General features: G+C 40.2%; 1 protein-coding gene across 2 annotated transcripts in view; it reads left to right on the top strand.

Annotated features, from left to right (window-relative positions):
• ZNF564 (zinc finger protein 564) overlaps window positions 1-13,243 on the top strand; it is a 23,154-nt gene extending 9,911 nt beyond the window's left edge. Inside the window, exons 1-4 of one of the 2 annotated variants that reach the window (XM_012641358.1) lie at window positions 2,023-2,058; window positions 9,960-10,086; window positions 10,288-10,348; window positions 10,751-12,792. In XM_012641358.1, coding sequence (XP_012496812.1) covers window positions 2,056-2,058; window positions 9,960-10,086; window positions 10,288-10,348; window positions 10,751-12,212 — 1,653 coding nt within the window. In that variant the 5' untranslated portion in view covers window positions 2,023-2,055 and the 3' untranslated portion in view covers window positions 12,213-12,792. Of the gene's footprint in view, window positions 1-2,022; window positions 2,059-9,959; window positions 10,087-10,287; window positions 10,349-10,750 lie in introns of those variants that run through there. The other variant, XM_012641357.1, reaches the window with a different exon arrangement.
• Window positions 13,244-24,500: the final 11,257 nt, after the last annotated feature.

The following is a 24,500-nucleotide window of genomic DNA, read 5'->3' as shown; positions in this document are numbered from 1 at the left end:
CCCAGGAGTTTGAGGTTGCTGTGAGCTAGGCTGACGCCACGACACTCTAGCCCGGGCAACAGAATGTGACTCTGTCTCAAAAAAAAAAAAAAAAAAGAATTCTTGCGCACAGAGGACTGACTGTAATCCATCAGTGGATGAATGGATCAACAAAACGTGTAATATGCATACCATGGAATATAATTCCGCTACGGAAACAAAGTAGTGGAACATGCTACGACATGGATGTTCCTATACTACGTGAGAGAAGTCAGTCACACACACCATGTGTGACATGATTCTGTTTATATGAAAGTCCAGAATAGGGAAATCTACAGAAGCAGAAGGATCACTGGTTTTCAAGGGCTGGGGATTTGGGGAGGAAGATGGGAGGGTAGGAGGGACAGGTAAAGCAGACAGGGGTTTCCTTTTTTTTTTAATTCCTCATTCTTCATCATCAAAGGGATATAAAATTTTAAATAAAATGAAATGAATAAAATAAACTGTGGAGCAGGCCTAATCCCTTTCCCTGCCTTAAGTTGAATGAGGTGGAACAGCCTGGGAAACTTAGGCAAAGGCCTAAGGGTCACGAAGAAAGAAATTTTCGTGATCCTGGTACCATCTGAAGATGAGCGGTTTCTTTTTGAGGTGATGAAAATAAATTGTGGTAGTGATTACATGTATCTGAATATATTAATACTAAAATCCATCTGTTAAAAGTATTAAATTTCCAGATTCATTCCAAATTTATATAACCTGTTATTGTTTTTCCTATATTTACCAATAAGAATAAAAATTCAGTTGCCTTAGAGATATCATACCCTTTTATATTTTAAAGTTCCTTTGGGCTGGATGAGGTGGCTCATGTTTGTAATCCCAGCACTTTTAGGAGGCTGAGGTGGGATGATCTCTTGAGGCCAGGAGTTTGAGGCTGCCCTGGGCAATATAGCAAGACCCCATTTCTACAAAACATTAAAAAAAAATTAGCCAGGCTTGGTGGCACTTGCTTGTAGTTCCAGCTCCAGAGTCTGAGGCAAGAGGTTCGCTTGAGTCCGGGAGTTTGAGGTTGCAGTAAGCTATGATGATGCCATTGCACTCTAGCCTGCACAACAGAGCGAGACAGTGTCTGGGGGGAAAAAAAAAACAAAACAGAAAAAAATTAGCCAAGTGTGGTGGCATGTAGTGCTGGGGAGGTTGAGGCAGGAGGATCGCTTGAGCCCAAAACTTTGAGGTTGCAGTGAGCTATGACAGTGCCAGTGCACTCTCTCCTGGGTGGCAGAAGGAGATACTGTCTCTAAAAAAAAATAGTTATTTTGGATCACACTCAAAAGACTGAATACCCTTCCAGTGTAAGATGTACACTTGACAGTTCTAATAAACGTATCTTATTGGTGGTAGTTGGTATGAGAAGCAGTGTTCACACTATCTCCTAGGGTCACGTGTGGGAGGTGAGGAAGGAAGGGATGGGTCGAGGCCTCAGTGATGCCATCAGTCAACAATCACAATGGGCGCAGACTCTTTATTACATATGGTGAAGTCACATTTAAGTTTCTGTGTTTCTAAAAAAATAACAGTTCCATGAGTGGCCTCGTAGCCTTGTGCCAAGCCCCTGATCCATGGAGAAGAGCTGACCCTCCTGTTCCATTCTGGCCTCACCTGGGCGCCCCTTTTGCTCTGGATAAGAGAATCGCTCTGTGGTGGAACTGAGCTTGGAATAATTACCTGCTCACGCCTGTGCCAGTATTCCTTCTAAACTGGAAACAAGTTCTTAAATGTAATGTCCCTGGCTAGGACAGATTATAAGGACAGAGGAAGCCAAGCCAAGTCTGCTCAGCCATATAGCCTCTCTGGGCTCTCGTAAACTGTCGCTCAGGCTAGAGGGGGCGGGGCCGTAGGAACTGTCCAATCAGACGCGCCGCGGGGAGGGGGAGGGGAGTCCCTATTGTGGCGTCACTGAGCCTGTTTCAGCTGCCTCTAACAGTGTCAGGTGGCTCTACCTCAACTTTTGTTGCGCTGTGACCTGCGCTGATCACAGGAGCCATAGGGAGGACACCAGGACTCCCCTGAAGCCGGCAAATGGTGCGTGTACAAGGCGGGCGTCCGAATGATCAGGAGGGCCTGATTGGAACCGGCTGGAACCAGCTGTGATGGGACCTAGGCTTTACAGCAATCAACTCCCGGGTCTGCAGTTCGGCCGTCGGCCCCCTCCAACCCGCATGGTGGGGCTGGGCCGGCAGCCGCGACCCCGGGCGTCCTGTCCCGTCCATACACGCGGTAACCTGGGCCTTAGCCCGGCAGCCCTGCGTCTGCCCCAGATTGTGCTGTGGCGACGGGAGAGTGATCAAGGGAGGATCCCCACTCGGTGTGTGGGGTTTGTGTATGGGAAGGGCTGTGGTCCTTGGGGTCCCTAGTCCCTCCTTTCACCCCACGGAGACCAATTTCCCCCTGTGTATTTGAAAGGTCTTGAAAGCAGGGTCTCAAACCCACCACCCTGTCCCCCAGCCTATCTCTTCCTAAGGCTGGGAATCCCTAAATACCCAGATCCCATCCCATATTACCTAAGGCTTACTTCCCCTCTCCGGTTGACAGCATCATGATCAACTATTTGTCTTTCATTCTGTGTTTCAGTCACACGTGGCATTTTAATTATAATTTTCCCGCAGGACTGTGGATGACTTTTTAAAAAAGATTTATCTTTGTTCTGGGTATTTTACATGAGGGGAAAGCAGAGAATAACCAGCTGGAAGTGGTACATTGTCTCTGAAATCTTTGTACCTCTCCTCCTGGTATCTTTATGGGACCAGACATCCGGAAATTCAGAATACATTAATAAAAGAATTTATAGAACAAAAAAGATAAAAGAGAACTGCATGGTTCTTGTGCCTCTACAGGGTAGGTTCTGAATTCATATCTGCTGTAATGCACTAATTGTCAATCCTTAGTGCAGTTAATTAACATAAGGCTCAAATTACACTTATACTGGGTGATCCCACTAAATTTAAGCAAGGTACACCCTGTAGTCTTAGGAGAATAGTGAATAAAGTAGAGGATAAACAAATATGCCTCCTTAACCATCAGAACTATTATCCTGCCTGAATTCCCTATGGTCATAGCACCTGTTGTCCTAAAATATCCCATACTGAGCAGGGTCACTTTTACGTGATAAAAAATAAATTAAGGCCAGGCACGGTGGCTCATGCCTGTAATCCTAGCACTCTGGGAGGCTGAGGCGGGTGGATTGTTTGAGCTCAGCAGTTCAAGACCAGCCTGAGCAAGAGCGAGACCCCGTCTCTACTAAAAATAGAAAGAAATAAATTGGACAACTAAAACTATATAGAAAAAATTAGCCAGGCATGGTGGCACATGCCTGTAGTCCCAGCTACTTCGAAGGCTGAGGCAGGAAGATCGCTTGAGCCCAGGAGTTTGAGGTTGCTGTGAGCTAGGCTGATGCCATGGCACTCTAGCCCGGGCAAAAGAGTGAGACTATGTCTATAAATAAATAAATAAATAAATAAATAGTCAGTCAGTCAGTCAGTCAGTCTTTGGTATTTACAAAGTGGCAAAATGGAATCTCACAGATCTTCATTCCCAGTTAAATTAGTTAATATGGCCCAATCTAAATTAAATAGGGCCTTGAAGAATTGGAAAGCATTATTATTATAAATTAACTGAGTGAACAGCAGTGGGGAGTTTGTAGATTTCATGGACAGCATTGCCACATGCGTACATGGTGGAGATTAGTGGAGAGTTGCTGCTTTTTATGATTTACTTGGGACGTCTGGTGATAAAGGATCCAAAGGTCAGCACAACTGACCAAGCATCAGGCTTTCATCTTAGCACTGGCCAAAAATTGACCCCATTTGAACATGTGTATAGATACTCAGGTGATTGTGTGAGTGTTTCCCATCTGTAGTAAAATACCTGTGAGTGTTTCTTACATCACAGATACCCAAAATATAAATCAAGGTAATATGTATCTCTACATAGACAAGTCCACAATGCAAGGATACTCATCCACGTCCAAGTTCCTGACAGTCCTGGGCTCCTGAACAAGATGTTGGATGGAACTTTCTCCTCCCTTCCCAGTCTTAGGCTGAAGACCTAATAGTGGCTTATTAAAAAATAAGTTTAATTCAATTCCATGAAAGATGACAATGGTGAGTGTCTAGTTATTCTTCGGGGGTGAATTGTCATGAGTCTGTCTTCATTTTTTTTCTCCTAATAGACATTATTTATTTTAAGAATGATCTTAAATTTACAGAAGAGTTGATCAGTAAGTACAGGTGTTTTTCCATGTGTCCTTTCTGTCTCCACACAGTTTGCCCTATTTTTGGCCTCTTGTATTACTGTGGCGCATTTGTTACAATTGATGAATGAGTATTGATTCATTAACATCCACAATTTACATTAGAGTTGACTTTCTGTGTTGCACATTCAGTGGGTTTTGACAAATATTTAATGACATCTGTCTGTTGTTTCTGTATCATATAAAACAGTTTCACTGCCTTAAAAATCCCCTACAGTCCATCTGTTTATTCATCCTTCCTTCCCATCCTGAAATCCCTGGCAACCACAGGAGATCTTTTTAATGTCCCATAGTTTGTCTTTTGCAGAATATCTTAACAGTTGGTATCATATTATATACAGCCTTCTCAGTTTGGGTTCTATCACTTAGCAGTGTGCTTTAAAGATTCCTCTGTCTTATTATCATGGCTTGATATTAATTAATACCTTATTTTTTTTTATCATTGAGCAACAATTTCCTCATATGGATGTATCACAGATTATTTATTCATTTGCTTATGAAGGGTATCTTAGTTAACTCTAATTTTTGGAAATTATGAATAAATCTATAAATAGGTTTTTGTACAAACATAAGTTTTCAAATTATATTGGTAAATACCACGGAGTGTGATTGGTAGGTCATATGTTAAGATGATGTTTAGTTTTATAAGAAACTGACAATCTTCCAAAATAGACATACAGTTTCCCATTCCTACCAGTGACAAATGATGGTTCCTGTTGCTTCACATCTTTGCCATCATTTGGTACTTTCAGTGTTTTAAATTTTAGCCATTCTAATAAGGATCATGCTAGTCTTTCTTTTTTTTTTTTTTTTTTTTGAGACAGAGTCTCACTGTGTCGGGCTAGAGTGAGTGCTGTGGCGTCAGCCTAGCTCACAGCAACCTCAAACTCCTGGGCTCAAGCAATCCTTCTGCCTCAGCCTCCCAGAGAGCTAGGATTTCAGGCACCCGGCCTATCTCTGTTTTTTTTTCCTTCCCCTGAAGTCTACTTTGTGATTTTAATATACCTATGCCATGTTTCTTTTGATTTCTAGCATCTTATGTATTTCTTTATCCCTTTGTTTTTTTAAAATCCTTTTTAATATCTGTTTGTCTTTTTGTTTAAAGTGTGTTTCTTTTAGATACGATATTAAATTCTCAGTCTTACAGTGAGCCTTTGGCCTTGGGTTTTGGCCTTCTGTGGTATTATGAGAAAGATACCCAGTTCCTACTATGGCTTTCCTATATACTTTTGAATTTCGTGTCAGATAAGGGTGATGGGAGTGTCTTTTGTCCTAATGAAATGATTCTTGGCAGGTCCCTAGATAGCTTCAGGATGGGGGTTTGGTCCTCAGAGTACGTCTTGATTAGAGGCTTGGAACTTTCAGCCCCATCCTCTAACACCCATAGAGGGGAGAGGTGTTGGAGAATTAGCCATTCACCAGTGACCAGTGATTTAATCAATTATGCCTGGGTGATGGAACCTCTATAAAACTCCTAAACGAAGGGGTCTGCAGTGCTTCCAGGTTGGTGCTTGGAGGATGATTAACCTAGAAAGGCACAAAAGCTCTGTGCCCTCCTGGCCATACTTTGCCCTATCCATTTCTTCCATTTGGTAGTTCCTGAATTGTATTCTTTGTAATGAACTGGTAATACTAAGTAAAGCGCCCTCCTGAGTTCTGAGAGTGTTGTGGGGAGTTATCCATCATGAAGGTGTGTCGTGGGGATGCCATATTTGTGGTATACTAGACAGAATTGTGTGAGTAGTCTAGGCACCCCATTTGGAGTTTGGAGTTTGAAGTGGGGGCAGTCTTGTGGGACTGAACCCTTACCCTGTGGAGTCTCATGCTATCTCTACAGTTAGTATTAGAGTTGAATTGATCTGTAAGACACTTAATTGGAGTCAGAGAGCTGGAGAAGTGGTGTTGAGAAAGACTCAACTTACTTAGTTGTCAGAAGTGGGAAAAAAAACTATCATCTTCACCCTTGCTTTTTGGCCACCCCCAACCCCCTGCCACCTCCTTAGTTGAGGCAGGAAGGCTGGAGGGACCAAGGTTGGGTATTTGCTTCCCCCAGTTTGGTTACGTACAGGTAAAATCCCAGTGATTAGACTCTGTTGAACTAGATCCTTCTGATGACACGCCTTGATAAGAGAAATGGCATATTCTGGGCGTGATTCAAAATGGCTACTTTTGCTGACTGTCTCTCCAATTTGGGGGTCACTGGTTTGCCCTGGGACCTCAATTCTCTGATGGACCTATGTTTTGCTTTTTCTTACGAGGACAAGAATGATGGCATCTAGCTCCTTACATTTCAGACCAGAAACTGGAAGTCTCCGATGCCATTTTTTTCATGTTTGGTGACAGATTGAACTCCTCAATGCCTCCTCACTGCCTACTGCCCTTGTCACCTACTTCAAAAACAAGGTGATAAAAAAAGCCTAAGATCTGCTTTTTTGCTGGCAAAAGATTCAGTCCACGAAGGCGCCTTCCTCTATGTGTGAACACTCACACTACCTCACCCTCAACCTCAATAAAACACATGGGCCAGGCTCATTTTTTGCTCCCTCAAGCCATTTTGCAGCTGCTGGAGAGGCCTGCCCTGCTGTCCCCAGAGACCTCAATTATTAAGTCGTAATCCCTTTTATACCCTCTTGCTATGTGTGTTGTGTTACCAGTCTCAACATTTGAACTAAACCTTAAGTAAGGGGTCCGTTTTCGTCTTCAAGTGATCATAACAGTTATACAAACAGGAATGGTATATATATTGTGATAATACTTTTTAAAAATTGTTCTACTTGTGTATCCTTCAGATCTCTTTGTATATCAATACATGCTACCCTTCATATTTAAAAGATGAATTAGATGGTACATTTATATAATCAGTTCTTTCTAAATACTTGGCTCATCACCAGTTTTTGCTACTGTATTACAGGGCAGATAAACATAATACAAATTATGTTCTTTTCCAGGCTTAATTAATTCTTTCAATTTTAATCATGAGATATATTCATAAAAGAATGAATAAAATGTTTTGTGCTATAATTTAGTAATAATAACAACACAAACATCCTTGGAATCATCATCCAGATTCATAACTGGGTCTCAGGCAGTGGTTACAGTCTCCTTATGCGTCCCCCTTGGACCAATCTGTCATGCCACATGGATGACCATTTTCCTGATGCCTTGGTTATTTCTAACACTGTTACTATCTTTTCTTTTTCTCTAACCTGTGTTCTTCTAGTTTTGCCCCTTTGAACTTTCAATAAATGAGTATTAGTGGAATTGCAGTGGAAAAGTTTGCCTTTAGTGGTTTCTTTACCTCCATATATTTCATTCATACTGATGTCTGACGTTGCAGCCCATCCGACTCACTTATCTATTCCAGTGGTTTTGATGTTTGGGCTTTTTGAGTTTGTTTCTTGCCCTTGTAAAAATACTGTTTCTATCATTTTTGTATCAGTCTGCAAGTGCAAATGTACAGTAAATTCTCAGGACATTAGAGAAAGATTGCCAGGCTATAGATTGTATGAGTTGACCCTTCTGCCATTCCTGCACAACCGTTACTTTTTTGCAGTTGTGATCAACACTTGGGATTATCTAATTGTCTTTCTAATTAGTGTGAACGGAGATCTACTTGGCATTTTATTTGGCCGTTTCCTCTTCTGTTAAATATGTTTTGGTTATATTGTATGTATTACAGATATTTTTTATCCACTTAGTTGTTTGTCTTTTAACTCCCTTTATTTTAATACCTTTGATCTATCAATCTCTTCTTTATGGGTTACACTCTAGGTCAAGAAAAATTTACTTGTGACTTTGAAAGCATTCTGGTTTTATCTTTCATATACAAATCTACAATAAATTTATTATTGCCCATGGAATAGGAGGGAATACAGTATATATTTCCAATTAGGTAGCAGTTTTTCCTTGCCCATGCATTTAGCCACTGCTCTACAATGCCTGTTCTGTCATTAATCAACTTTCCATATAAATGTCAGCCCATTGGTGACTCTCTCTTTCCCTTGGGCTATTTATTTATCCCTCTGCAATATTTATTTTCAGAATTCTTTTTTTTTTTTTTGAAACAGAGTCTCACTGTGTTGCCCGGGCTAGAGTGCCGTGGTGTCAGCGTAGCTCACAGCAACCTCAAACTCCTGGGCTCAAGCGATCCTCCTGCCTCAGCCTCCCGAGTAGCTGGGACTACAGGCATGCGCCACCATGCCCGGCTAATTTTTTTTTCCTATATATTTTTAGCTGTCCAATCAATTTCTTTCTAATTTTAGTAGAGACGGGGTCTCTCTCTTGCTCAGGCTGGTCTCGAACTCCTGAGCTCAAACAATCCACCCGCCTCGGCCTCCCAGAGAGCTAGGACTACAGGCGTGAGCCACTGCGCCCGGCCTATTTTCAGAATTCTTGATAAGGATTAGGCAAGCCATCATGATGTTCTTCAGAAGACTAACTATTGTTAGACATTCATTATTCCTGTTTTAGGTTTAGAGAAGTACTTTTTGTTGACTCTTAAACAATCTTTTGGGGATTTATAGAATTTAGAAAATATTTTGAAAAGGGGATATCTTGGGGATATTGAGTTCTTTCAAAGCACCCAACTTTCTCCTTATTTCATTTTGCTTTGACATTGTACAATGGAATTCACATAAGGATTGGTCAGAAATTATTCCCTCCTGAAATCGGGGAAAGAAGATTTTATATTCTTTTGGCGGAAAGCACTGCTGATCTCTTTATCACTATAATCATGGGCAAATTCACCATCAAACCATATGGATTCAAATGAAATCCCTTTGAAATCACAGTTCTTAATCTGTTTCTCCAGGTTAGCAAGGCACAGGATATATTGTTGCAGATCCACCAGAAAGAGTTCTTCTGGTATTTTGTCTTCTCAGTATGTGTGTGCTAAAAATGGGTGGAAAACTACCCTGAGTCTCTTGAATGTAGGGATTTTTCAGGGGGTCTAAGTTACCATCTTCCTCATGCCTGAGTTCTATCTTCTCAGTAACTTCCTAGCCTCATGAAATGGGACAGAGAATGAAAGGAAACACTGAGTTTATAATAAATATTACAGATGTGAGTTAAAATTAATACTTCTGCAGAGGAATATTTTCATTCAGCCAGGTGGATCCGACTACTTCTAATGGCCAGGAGTCTTTGAGGAAAGTATGGACAGCTGGACTTTGCCACAAGGTGGATTTCTACAGTCTATCTGGCCTCTCTTGTTTGGTCAGGGGAATAGAAGAAAATGCTTCCTCTTCTTCAGTGTGTATTCATGAAACTTCACTCAGGTTTCACTTTGTGTTTCATGGAATGCTGAGTGTTGGTATGTGATCTGAAAGGAAATGGAAGAGTTTTTTGCACAAGGAATGATGGCCTTAAAAGTTTGTTTTCTTTATATAGCATTTCCTTCATTTTTCCAAGGTGAACTGGATCCTGCCATTAGAGACCAATAAAACTTGCAATGACCACAATAGAAACATGGACATCAGTTCTATGTTTTCATGGTGCTATTAAATTTATGAGGAAGTGAATGTGGACAGAGTTAAAATTCTGACAGTCGTGTGTATTCATCTTAAAATAAATGTTTGGGGAATACCAAATTCTTTCTGAACTTTTATGAATTTAGTATACATCCCTATTCTGTCGTCTCACCCTTCCTCCATTAAACATATGTGAAATGTTTTAGGACTCAGTGGCCTCTGAGGATGTGGCTGTGAACTTCACCCTGGAGGAGTGGGCTTTGCTGGATCCTTCCCAGAAGAAACTCTACAGAGATGTGATGCGAGAAACCTTTAGAAACCTGGCCTGTATAGGTAAGGATGACATCATTCCTGTTCTTGGTCAATTAGAGAAGTGTTTCTTGCTCATTAGCACTGTTCCTTGATGTTGAATGTGGAAAAGGAAACATTTGGGTGAATAAATCAGGTTTGTTTGCAACTCATCAAGAACCTAAAATGTAATCGTTTTTCTATAATTTCTATCAATTCATAATGATTTTTCTGACTATATTTTAGGAAAAAAATGGGAAGACCAGAACATTGAAGATTGGTACAAAAATCAGGGGAGACTTCTAAGGTAATTCGCACTCATAAGAGAAAGCAGTGTCTCATGAAAGAACCTTAGTATGTCACGAAATTTAAAAAACAAATAAAACCAATAAGCCCAGCTTGAAATTTACTTATTCATATAACCTTTTCACCAGAAATATATACATAAATGAGACACAGATGTTCAGTGTTTGCAAAATAGTTAATGTAGAAACAGTATTAGGAAACCGTATATATGAATATCATGGTTATGTTAATAGCTACTGTTGAGCCCTCTTGCAGAGCATTCAATCCATTCGCTTTCAAATAATTCAAACAGAGCTGAAAACTTACTGTTTCCTCCATTGTGGTAAAAATGATAGTCCACTACCTATTAATAAAGATAAAGTCATTAATAAACCATTAATATCATGCTTTCTATTTTTTACAGTAATCATATGGTAGAGAGACTCTGTGAACGTGATCAATGTGGAGGAACCTTCAGCCAGATTCTAAATCTTAATCTGGACAAGAAAATTCCTAGTGTAGTAAAACCTTGCGAATGTAGTTTGTGTGGGAAAATCTTCATGCATCATTCATCCCTTAGTAGGCACATCAGATCTCATGCTGGACACAAACCATATGAGTACCAGGAATATGGAGAAAAACCATATAAATGTAAGCAATGTGGGAAAGCCTTCAGTTCTTGTCAGTCTTTTAGAAGACATGAAAGAACTCACACTGGTGAGAAACCCTATGAATGTAAGGAATGTGGAAAAGCCTTCATCTCTCTTCCAAGTGTTCGGAGACACATGATAAAGCATACTGGAGATGGACCTTATAAATGTCAGGAATGTGGGAAAGCCTTTGATCGTCCCAGTTTATTTCAGATACATGAAAGAACTCACACTGGAGAGAAACCTTATGAATGTAAGGAATGTGGGAAAGCCTTCATTTCTCTCCCAAGTTTTCAAAGACACATGATTAGGCACACTGGAGATGGACCTTATAAATGCCAGCAATGTGGGAAGGCCTTTGACCGTCCCAGTTTATTTAGAATACATGAAAGAACTCACACTGGAGAGAAACCCCATGAATGTACGCAATGTGGAAAAGCATTCATTTCTCTCACAAATTTTCAAAGTCACATGATTAGGCACACTGGAGATGGACCTTATAAATGTAAGGTATGTGGGAGAGCCTTCATTTTTCCCAGTTATGTTCGAAAACATGAAAGAACTCATACTGGGGAGAAACCCTATGAATGTAATAAATGTGGCAAAACCTTCAGTTCTTCCAGTAATGTTCGAACACATGAAAGGACTCACACTGGTGAGAAACCCTATGAATGTAAGGAATGTGGAAAAGCCTTCATTTCTCTCCCAAGTGTTCGAAGACACATGATTAGCCACACTGGAGATGGACCTTATAAATGTACGATATGTGGTAGAGCCTTTGACTGTCCTAGTTCATTTCAAATACATGAAAGAACTCACACTGGAGAGAAACCCTACGTATGTAAAGAATGTGGAAAAGCCTTCATTTCTCTCAAAAGGATTAGAAAACATATGATACTGCACACTGGAGATGGACCTTATAAGTGTACGGTATGTGGTAAAGCCTTTGACTGTCCTAGTTCTGTTCGAACACATGAAAGAACTCATACTGGAGAGAAACCCTATGTGTGTAAAGAATGTGGGAAAGCATTCAATTATGCCAGTTCCATTCGAATACATGAAAGAACTCATACTGGAGAAAAGCCCTATGAATGTAAGAAATGTGGGAAAACGTTCAGTTACTCCAGTTCTTTTCAAAGACATGAAAGAGGTCATAGTGGAGATAAACCTTATGTTAGGAATGTGGGAAATCTTTCATTTATCACACAACCATCAAGTACACATGAGAATGTATAGTGAAGGAAAACTACAAGTGTAAAAAATATGGAAAGTCTTCAATTTACCTTCTGGGTTTTAGGCTTGCTTGGGAGCTCACCGCTTCTCCCTGTTCTGTTGTCCCTTTTGGAATGGGAACATCTATCCTATGCCTGTCTCTCTGTTGTATTTTGGAAGTACACAACTAGTTCAGTTTCACAGGTTTGTAGCTGAAGAAGAATTTTGCCTCAGCATGAATCAGGTCTTGCCCATATCTGATTTATATGATATTGAGATGATACTTTGGAGTTTAGACTTTAGAGTTCCTGCTGGAATTAATTCTTTTGAGGCCTTTGGGATGGGATGAATGTATTTTACATGTGAGAAGAACATGAATTTTGGAGGGCCAGAAGTCGAATGTTTGGACTGAGTGTGTATGTGTCCCCCAAATTTATATGCCTCCCCTTAATGTGATTGTATTCAGAGGAGATGTCTCTGGTGGTTGTTAGGATTAGATGAAATCATAAGGGTGGAGGCCTCATAAATGGCGTTAGTCTCCTGATAGGAATCCCTAGAGAGTTAGTTTTGCTCTCCCCCATGAGAGGACACAGTGAGAAGATAGCCTTCTTTTGAAATAGGAAGCAGGCCCTCACCAGACACCGAATCTGCCAGTGCCTTGATATTGGACTTCCCGGCTTCTCAAACTGTGAGAAATAAATGTTTGTTATTCAAGCCATCTAGTGTATGGTATTTTGTTTTAGCAGCCCACACTAAGACACAACCCAATTTTAAAATGAGGAAAGGACCTATATAGACATTTCTCCAAAGCTGTACAAATGGCTACCAAGCACATAGCTCAACATTATTAGTCATTAGGGAAATGAAAATCAAACCCATGACATACATACTGTTCATACCCATTAGGATTAGTACTACCAAGAAACAAGAAATGCTGGCAAGGATACGGAGTGATTGAAACCCTTGTGCACTGTCAGTGGGAATGTAAAATGGTACAAGCCCTGTTGAAAACAGTATGGCAGGTTGTCAAAAAATTAAACATAGGAATAACATATTAAGTATTTCCACTTCCGGGAAAACAAGAAGATTGAAAGTGAGATCTCAAATAGGTATTTGTACGTCCATGTACATAACAGTGTCATTCACAACAGGTAAAATGTGGAAGCTACTCAAGTGTTCAGTGAAAGATGAATGAATAAACAAAAGTTTTTTTGTTTATCTATACATCCACACATATGTATACACACAGCATGGACTATTACTAAGCCTTAAAAAGGACGGAAATTCTCACATATGCTGCAACATGCATGAACCTTAAGGACATTATGGTAAGTGAAACAGGCCATTCATATAAAGACATACTATGTAATTCTACTCGGATTAGGCACCTAGAGTAGTCATATTCAGTAGTGCTAGTCAGTGTCATTTACCAGGGGATAGGGAAATTGGGTAATGGGTAGTTATTTAATGGGTGTAGAGTTTCAGTTTTGCAAGATGAGAAAAAAGGGTTCAGGGGTGAGTGGTAGCTGCACACCAGTGTGAATGTTCATAATGTCACTGAACTTTGCACTTAAAATTAGTTAAGCTGGTAAATTTTATGTATTTTTTAGCACAAAGGAAATGTGGGGGAAAAGGCCACACAATACTGCACAGATCCCATGGGACCCTGAACAGACCAAGATACCGTAGGTCTCTTTCCTACTTGTTCTCAGCATTAGTTTCTTGTTTGTTTGTTTGTTTTCTTGTATCCATGAAGGACCTGATCCCACACAGTTCATTTATCTCTGAGTGCACATTTAGATTTGATTCCCAGGTGTGGCTCAACCTTCCTCCTCACCAATTCACTACAGACCTGGACCCTGTTCCCAGACTCGGGGCCTTTTCTAACCCTGTCCTATTATCTATTGAGAAGGGATAATTGTAATTTCCTCTATGTAGACTTCACAGAATATGTATCTGATAACTTGAGCAAGTAGAACATTTTGCTTATGAACAAATCTTTCAGATATGAGGAGAAATTAAGCAGAACATAGTACCAAAATATAAGAGAGACCTTAACTATGGAAATTTCATGCAATGTAATAGGTAATGTGTAATTATATACCACTAATTCTGTATCTGGGCTAAAGGGATAGTTCAAGAAATGAGAGAAAAAGAGGTCCTTCCATGCAGTACAAGAGAAGAAATGCCTGATGTTACAAGTAGTTTCAGTGTCGGTGGTTAAATGTGTGATAAAACATGAATGTTTCCAGGACAGATGGATGAGGAGAAACTTGCCCTCCCATTATTCCAGAATGTATTAGGGTCAATTTTTAATTGAAGGTCAGTAAATTCTTTTCACCCAACTTTTATTTGCAAATTAGGATGACTTATTTTCCTTTTGCTTGTTAGTGATTGCTCTAGTGTTCATCGCTGAGGTCATAACACAATCAGTATAGGATTCTGTCAGATGCAAGCTATAAGGCTACAGGGCCCACTCAGGTATCTCACAGGGCCAACACTACGTGTCACTTGTCAATATGAAGCAACTTGGCCCACAGATTTCCAGGAGACAAGGCACCTCAGCACAGATGCAACTTTCATAAACCTTAAAACAAAGCTTACCCTTACAAGAATAGCTTAAACACTCTTTATGAAGGAAACACATGGTGACTGACCCAGACTGAATAAACAGGTAAGAAAGGGAGAAGACTCCCAGAAACTCAGAGTGGTCTCTGGACAGAGACTTTCTTGATCAGTTGGTCATCTGACCCCTGACTGTCTTTCCTTGACCTGGATCTGCTCCCACTATCTGTCTTGTAAGAACCCCGCCAGAATGAACTGTGTGAGCACAGACTGTATGTGAGGCTCATCTTTGACATGAATTGTACAGGAGGGGAGAAGTTCCTTCTGCAGAATGGCTTTAACTAGGACCACATGAAACCCTCAAACACGACAGTCAGCTTCAGATGTCCGGTGATATACAGCTTATTTCCAGAGATATATGAAAATACTACTTTTCCTGTGATTTCTCTGAATTAGGAGCCAGCTCAGATTCCAGTTGTCCCTTATACTTGGCATGCAATTATGTTCATGGAGTTTGACCTATCGCATCACCCTTGCATTTGGATTGAGTAACATGGCAAATGAAGCATACATGGGGCTTTTAGTTTCCTGGGACAGACAGTGGCAGTGCCTTTTGGCAGCTGACAGTTTATTTCCTGTCCCTATTCTATGGCATGGGTTTCTGTGGGATTCACTGGGCATCCTCTACAGTGGTTCTTATCTTTGCAGGTCTGAAATGTGATGGTTTGGGAATTTTTTTTTAGAGGTTTGGCTCTCAAAAATTTTCTAAGTTACCCAATATCCCTATAATCGTAGACATATTTTTTGCACCTTGCATTCCTCTGTGCATGTCAGCAGCTGAGCAACTCCTAGTCCTCAGTCATCGCCATTTCAAGGCAGCTAGATTTAACGTAAGATCAAGGATATGTCCTACATAGCCATCTCTCAGTGGGGCTTTAGGCAGGCAGTTGGTGTGTACCAGGTCTTACTGAACGTTACAATGGGCTCATTGAATGTACTTGGTCCAGCAATGGTGGAGTGGTAATTGTCTGAGGGATCTGACCTCGTGTGTCCCTGATCTTTTGCCAGGTGAAAGACATGTAATTGGAGGGATGTTCTTATTGCTGTTCACCTGTCTGATTGAAAGTCTCTCCACGTGAACAAGTGATTCTATAAAAGCAGCAAGCAAGATTTTGCTTCTTAGAGATTTTTTCTTTTTTCTTTTTAAGGGATGGAGGTTGTGAGGAGGGGAGCTCAGTTTCATTGTTTATTTTTTGTTGTTGAGACTCTCCCTATGTTGCCCAGGCTAGAGTGCAGTGGCGTCATCATAGCTCACTGCAACCTCCAACTCCTGGGCTCAAGCGATCCTCCTGCTTGAGTAGTCCCGAGTAGCTGGGACTATAGGCATGTGCCACAACACCCCGCTAGGTTTTTTTTAAAATTTTCTTTTTGGTAGAGATGGGGTCTTTTGCTCAGGCTAGTCTGAAACTCCTAAGCTCAAGCAGTCCTCCCACCTGAGCCTCCCAGAGTGCTAGGATTACAGGCGTGAACCACTGCACCCAGCCAAGATTTTTTTGAATCTAGAATCACAGTTCTCACTGCACATCCAGCATGGAGTCCAATCATAAAATCAAGGGGAAAATTTTCTCAATATGTGCACTGTGCAGAGAAATTTACCCACACAGAGACCAGAAGGTTGATACTATTGGGTTTGTGTGTCCCATGGAAAATGTCAACTACCAACTCTTTCCCACTGGTGGGAAATCACACTGTGAGATACTGATCCACACCTTTCTTGTGATTACATTATTTCAACTTTACTGAGGCTTATCAGAGAAAGGGTGTCTATATAAATGGTAATCACACTGGCAGGTGAATCAATGACAGTAAAGTTTATTCTGACAATGATTGAAATCACTGCCTGACAGGCATCCTCTTTGTAAAGTATACACAGATACCATTTCTGATCACTTCCTCTCTCAATTCCCAGAGGAATCGCTCATCTTTAATACCATGAGACAAACAGCCCCACCTTAATCCACCCAAAATACAGCAATAATTCGACCATGCCCCGGGGCAGAGAAGTATCTCTAGAGCCCATCTGATACAGAGATGGAAACTGAGGGAAGATCCAATTGAGTGACCTGAGCGGAAAGAGAAAGGGAGGGCCCATTGTTCAACCAGTGTGAATAATATAAGAAAAAACACTGCTGGCAGTAGCATCCTCAATCAATAATACCGCACACAATATAGGAAGAGAAGTTCTCTGGAGGTTCAGCAACAAGAATAAAGAGATGGAGAAAATGTTTCCATGTTATTATCTGTGTTTCATCTTCTGTTTAAGAAGTATCTGTGAAACTATAGTTTAGCATCAGGTTTACTTGAAATCATTGTGATTTCTTAAAGTCAGTATTGCGTCTCTCTTTGTGCTTTATCTCCTAACTGCTCATCTCCACCCAAAAAAAGAAACCAACGCACAAAGAATGTCTGTCCACTGGGGAAGATACATTAAGTCTGGTTGTCCCTTTTCACACTGTTGAGATACCAGAGCATGGTCCTAAGGAAACATTTTCCCTTCCCTTTCCCATCCTGCTTTCAACTGCACCCGTGGGTATTTGTTCACTTTGAGTAGTGCCCACATCTGGGCAGAAAATGCTGATGTGGTTTCTGCAGTGTTGGCCGTGGAATAGTTCTGCTTCTGCCAGGTGAAATTAGGAACATCCTTGCCCTGTCATGACAGTCTCATCATGGTGCTTTCAGTGTTCCTGTGATCACTGTGGTAGGCATTGCAGATGTGAAATTTTAAGGTTGTGCTGAGTAACATGAGAGAGTTTCTGTTGATTTTCATGAAAGCAAACATATCAGCCATCATGTATTTAAAGTCTTGTTGCATTCACCTGTACCATGAGAATCAGATTAAAACCCTGGACTTACCCTGATCTACTGGATAGTCTTCTAAGCCAAACAAAGAGCTCTATTTAAGGAACCCGGGGAGTTCTTTGTTATGGGGGGGATACTTTCCCTATAAATATGAAATGTGATCCTAAAATGAGAATGAGATAACCAAGGTTCAAGAAGCTCTGCGTGGAAATAAAGGAACAAGTGATTCTTCTTGGGGTGGATTTCACAAAATGCCTTTACATAGCAGAACATCAGGTTATATGTTAACATTTTCAAAAATATTTTTCTTCATATTCTAACTGAGATAGTGACATGGTGTTGGACATAGGAGTGGAAGGTAGAATAATAAACCAAATTGTTAAGTCTAATGAGGAAGTCATGAATCACCTAAAATTAATACTCACAGAATTTCCTTACTAAGGATTTCAGAGTATGGAAAAATAAGCAACCATAGAAGAGATCAGTAGAGTTGTCACAGAGCTAGATTACAAGCATTAGTTCTCAGTAGCTTTTCAGGCTACTTTTGCTTTTACTGTCAAGGAGCAATTACATCTGCAGTGTAAATTGTTGTGGATAACATTGAGAGAAGTTTTGCTTTCTATTTATGAAAATGATGACAATGACAATACAGCAATATGGACACTAAAAATAAGAACACTTGAGGCAGAATTACTACTGCATTTAGCACTTTTTGACCTGTCTACTGCCCCTGTTTGTCCACAGCCTGAACTGCAGCACTGTCCTGTAGACCCCGGTTCCTTTTTGGTGAACAAATAAATGCTCCTTCCAATCCCCTTGGTACTAGGCCTGTGCAGGGAGTGGAGGATGACAAAATGGATCCAGCCAGAGACTGCCGCAGAGAAACTCCTAGCGGGTGAGATGACTGAGATATTCTGGGATTGAGATTTTTTCTTTTGAGACAGAGTCTCTCTCTGTCGCCCCAGGTAGAGTGCAGTGGCATCATCATAGCTCACTGCAGTCTCAAACTCCTGGGCTCAAGCAATCCTCTTTCCTCATCCTCCAGAGTAGTTGGGACTACAGGCGCATGCAATGATGCCTGGCTAATTTTTCCATTTTGTTTTTTTTTTTTTTGTAGAAACAGGGTCTCACTCTTGCTGAGGCAGGTCTCGAACTCCTGAGCTCAGGCAATACTCCCACCTTGGCCTCCCAATGTGCTAGGATTACAGGCCTGAGCCACAGTGCCCAGCCAAGATGTTTGATGTAATCCCATTTGTATTTTTGCTTTCAAGTGCTTTGAGTTCTTATCCAAAAAAATCTTTGCTCAGATCAATGTTATGTAGGATTTTCTCATGTTTTTTTCTAGTAGTTCCATAATTAAGTCATTAATCCATTTTGAGTTAGGTTTTATATATGACGAGAGATAGGGGTCTAGTTGCAATTATTAATATCTACATGTGGATATCCAGTTTTCCCAGCACCATTTATTAAAGAGACTGTCCTCTCCCCTGTGTGTGTTTTTGGGGAATTTGTCAAAAATCAATTGATTTTAAGTTTTTTCTATTTCTGTGAAGAATGTCGTTAGTATTTTGATAGGGATTGCATTGAATTTACAGATTGCTTTGGGCAGCATGGACATTTTAACAATATTAATTCTTCCAATCCATGAACACAGAACATCTTTCCATTTATTTGTGTACTCTTCAATTTATTTCACCCATGTTTTATAGTTTTCATTGGAGAGATCTTTCACCTTTTTGGTTAAATTTATTCCTAAGTATTTTATTTTTTGGTAGCTATTATAGATAGAATTGCTTTTTTGATTACTTTTTCAAGATAGTTTGCTATTGGCATATAGAAACACTACTGATTTTTGTATGTTGATTTTGTATCCTGCAACTTCACTGAATTCGTTTGTTAGTTCTAAGAGTTTTTTTGGTGGAGTCTTTAGGGTTTTCTATATATATGATCATGTTACCTACAAGAACAGACATCAGATAACTTTACTTCTTTCTTTGCAATTTGGATGCCTTTAGCTATCTATCCATCTTTTTTCCCCCTAATAGCTCTGATTAGGACTTCCAGTACTACGTTGAATAAAAGTGAAAGTGGGAATTTTTGTCTCGTTCCAGATCTTAGAAAAAATGCTTTCAAATTTTCCCTGTTCAGTATATTTGCTGTGAGTTTGTCATATATGGCCTTTATTGTGTTGAGTTATGCTCCTTTTATACCGAATTTCTTGTGAGTTTTTATCATGAAGCTATACTGAGTTTTATCAAATCTATTTCTCCATCTATTGAAATGATCATATTTTTCCCTTGATTGTGTTAATGTGATATATCATGTTTATTGATTTGCATATATTGAACCATCCCTGCATCTCTGGGATGAATCTTAACTGGTCAGGGGAATGATCTTTTTAATGTGCTATTGAATTCAGTTTGCATGTATTTTGATGAGGATTTTTGCGACTATGTTCATCAGAAATATTGGCCTGTTGTTTCCTTTTGTTGTGACCTTGTTGGGTTTTGGTATCGGAGTAATGCTGGCCTTGTAGAATGTGTTAAGATGAATTAATTCCCTGCTCTTCAACTTTTTGGAATAGTTTGAAAAGTATTAGTTTTAGTTCTTCTTTAAATGTTTGGTAGAATTCAGCAGTGAAGGCATCAAGTCCTGGGCTTTTCCTTGATGGGAAACTTTATTAATGACTCAACCTCATTACTTGTTATTAGTCTGTTCAGATTTTCTGTTTTTTCATGATTCAATTTTATAGGTTGTATGTGTCTAGGAATTTATCCAATTCTTCTAGGTTTTCCAGCTCGTTGGTGTACAGTTGTTCATAATAGTCTGTTATAATCGTTCATATTTCTGTGGCATCAGTTGTAATGTCTCCTTTTCATCTGTGATTTTGTTTATTTGAATCTTCTATTTCTTCTGGTGAGTCTAGCTAGAGCTTTATTGATTGCATTTATCTTTTCAGCATAACTAACTCTTCATTTCATTGATATTTTATTTATTAATATTTACTTCTTTAGAGATAGGGTCTTGCTCAGTTGCTCAGGCTGGAGTGCAGTGATACGATCATAGCTCACTGCAGCCCTAAACTCCTGGGCTCAAGTGATCCTCCTGCTTTCACCTCGCAAAGTGCAGGGGTTACAGGCATGAGCCACCATGTCCAGCTGCATTGGTCTTTTGTATTGTGTTTTAGTCTGTATTTCATTTATTACAGCAAATAGTACTGCCTCACCATTGTGGCTGCCCAGACTGTTTCAGATATTAATAAGCTGTAACAGCTCAAAGATATCTTGTGCTAATCATGAGAGGTATTCTTCTTCCTATTGACTATACCAATTTTTAATTTTCTGATCTTTAAAATAGATAGCACCCTTTCAATGACTAAGAGGGACAGAAGACAGAAATAAAGATTTTATTAGTTACAAGTCCTGAGGGGTACACTGTACACGCAGAGGCCACACATATGTAGGTCAGTGGCCGCATAGAGAGAGAGCAAGATGGACACATGGGTCAAGGCCTTTATTAGTCTCCAGGGTTTTATCCAGGGAGATTTCCCTCAGGGAATTTTAATTGGTGGGTTTAAAGCAAGCAGGCGTGAGTTCCAGGAAGTCATGCTGTAACTGAGAGGTGGTCACTGTGTTATTCATTTTTATGGAGTCCAAATTTTATATACGTATATTTATATATACATATATATATTCTTAGCAGTTTTTGCTTTTTGCTGTCATATGTAAAATCCAAGATCATCAGTATCCCCCCTTTTTTCTAAAAGTATTATAGTTTTCCTTCTTCTGTTTTGGTCTGTGATCTGTTTTGGTAAATTACTATATTTGGGGTGATGTAAGAGCCCAACTTCATTCTTTTGCATGTGACTATCCAGCTGTCTCAGTACCAATTTACGAAATGCATATTCTTTCCCCATTCTTGGCACATTTTTTGAAATAAGCCAGTCCAATAATAACTGCACATTCCACTTACATGAAGTACCTAAGATTCATAGAGGCAGAAAGTAGAATGATGGGTGCCAGGGCCTGAGGGGAGAAGGTTTAGTGGAGTTGTTGTTTAACGGGCAGAGAGTTTTAGTTTTGCAAGATAAAACAATTATGGAGATTAGCTTCACAATGTTAATGTTTTAAACACTACTGAACTATACTTTTTTATTTTTTTTTAAATTTTAGCATATTACGGGGGTATAAATGTTTAGGTTACATATATTGCCTTTGCCCCGCCAGAGTCAGAGCTTCAAGCGTGTCTATCCCCCAGACAGTGTGCCAAACTATACATTTAAAAATGGCTAAGATGTAAATTTTAGGGTATGTATATATTGCCACCATTAGAGTAAAAAGTTTTAAAGCAAGAGAGTGAAAACAAACCGCAGAATACAAGAAAATTTTGCAAATCATATATCTGATAAGGAACTTGTATTGAGAATACAAGTTATATAAAGAACTTTTATGACTCAATAATAAAAAGATATCCCAATTTGAAAATGGCAAAGGTTACATTATACGTAATGTGGTGGGGAAAAAAAAAGGCAAATGATCTAAACAGGCATTTTTTTCCAAGAAAGAAAGATGTACAAATGGCAAAGAGCACATGGAAAAATGCCGGGCATCATTAGTCATCAAGGAAATGGAAGTGAAAACCACAGTTCGATACCACTTCACACCCACTAGGAGGGCTAGAATCAAAAAGTGAAATAAGGGCCGGGCGCAGTGGCTCACGCCTGTAATCCTAGCACTCTGGGAGGCTGAGGCGGGCGGATTGTTTGAGCTCAGGAGTTCGAGACCAGCCTGAGCAAGAGCGAGACCCCGTTTCTACTAAAAAAATAGATAGAAATGATCTGGACAACTAAAAAACATATAGAAAAAATTAGCCGGGCATGGTGGCGCATGCCTGTAGTCCCAGCTACTCAGGAGGCTGAGGCAGTAGGATCGCTTGAGCCCAGGAGTTTGAGGTTGCTGTGAGCTAGGCTAATGCCACGGCACTCATTCTAGCCAGGGCAACAGAGTGAGACTCTGTCTCAAAAAAAAAAGAAAAAAGTGAAATAATAAGTGTTGTCAAGGATATGGAGAAATTGGAACTTTCCTACACCGCTGGTAGAAATATAAATGGTGCAGCCACCTTGGAAACCAGTCTGGCAGTTCCTCAAATATTAAACATAGAATGACCATGTGATCCATCAATTCAACTCCTATGTATGTGCCCAAGAGAAATGAAATCATTCGTCTATAGAAAAACTTCTACATGAATGTTTATAGCAATCTTATTACTAAGAGTTAAAAGGTGGTGAGCCCAGGAGTTTGAGGTTGCTGTGAGCCAGGCTGACGCCATGGCACTCTAGACCCGGCAACAGAGTGAGACTTTGTCTCAAAAAAAAAAAAAAAAGTGTTAAAAGGTTGGAAAAACTCAAATGTCCGTTAATGGATGAATGGATAAACAAAATGTGCTATGTCCATACCATGAAATATTGTTCTGCTATAAAAACAAATGAAGTATTGATGCATACTCCAACATGAATGTCCTTGAAGCAATTATGTTAAGTGAATGAAGTTAGTCACAACACACATTGTGTGATTCCATTCTGGTCCAGAATGGAAAACCTGTATAGCAACAGAAAATAAATTAGTGTTTGCCTAGGGCTAGTACTTGGAGGAGGAAGATGAGAAGATACGGGAGTGATAGCTAAGGGGTACAGGGGTTTCTTTTTTGAGGTAATGAAATGTTCTAGAAGTAACTGTGGTGATGTTTTCAGGTTATCTGTGAATATACTGAAAACCATTGAATTCTACACTTTAAATGGGTGGATGGCATAGTATGTGCATATCTCAATAAAGCCATTTAAATAAACAAATGCATTAGGAGGTTTTTATCTATTTATTTATGTATTTGTAGAAACGGGAATCTCACTATGTTGTCTAGGCTGATCTCTCTCCAACTCCTGACCTCAAGTGATCCTCGTGCCTGGGCCTCCCAAAGTGCTGGAATTACAGGCGTGAACCACTGCGCTCGGGAGCATTAGCAGTTTTGATGCAATTTCTTAAACATACTGAGTTTCCATGAACATTCCAAATTTACATAACCTTTTATTGTTTTTTTGTAAAGTTACTGAAAATAGGAATTAATTGCCTGATGGACAATATAGCCGCTTACATTTCAAAGTTCTCCAGGAACATAGTCAAAAATTGATCCTAAATAAATATCTTTCTAGTGTAAAATGTACACCTCACAGTTTTATTGAACACATCTCATGGCTTGAGGTTGGACTGAGAGTTCCTCTGCTCAGGCTAGGGTTATGGGATTCAAATTTCCCACTAGAGGCTGGGCGCTGTGGCTCACGCCTGTAATCCCAGTCCATGTGGGAGGATGGCTTGAAGCCAGGGGTTGGAGGCCAGGTTGGGCAATATAGTGAGACTTCGGTCTCTACAAAAAATAAAGAAAATTAGCCGAGGGCCACGGATACCCGTAGTCCCAGTTACCCGGAAGGCTGAGGCAGGAGGATCGCTTGAGCCCAGGCGCTCCAGGCTGCAGTGAGCTATGATTGAGCCACCACACTCCAGCCTGGGCGACAGAGCGAGACCCTGCCTCTGAAACAAAACAAAACAAAGCAAACAAAAAAGCCCCAACTTCCTACTAGAGCTAGGTGCTAAGAAGTTCTAGGGATTCCTTTTCTAAAGTGCCAGATATGTTGGGGGTGAAGAAAGGATGGGTGTAAGTCTCAACCCTGTCAAAATGTAGCCAGATTCTTTGTTACAGACGATGAGGTCACTTTTAAGTGTCTGCATTTGTAAACAAGGGCCACAACTCCATGAATGGCCTCACAGCCTTATGCTAACCTTGGGAGGGCATCTGACCCTCCCGTTCCAGTCCGGCGTGACCTGCCCTCCATCTCCC

The sequence above is a fragment of the Propithecus coquereli genome, unplaced genomic scaffold, assembly GCF_000956105.1.
Source record: "Propithecus coquereli isolate 6110/MARCELLA unplaced genomic scaffold, Pcoq_1.0 Scaffold164, whole genome shotgun sequence".
NCBI lineage: Eukaryota > Metazoa > Chordata > Mammalia > Primates > Indriidae > Propithecus > Propithecus coquereli.
The sequence above is the reverse complement of the archived record's forward strand: the minus strand, read 5'-3'. Positions and strand labels throughout refer to the sequence as shown.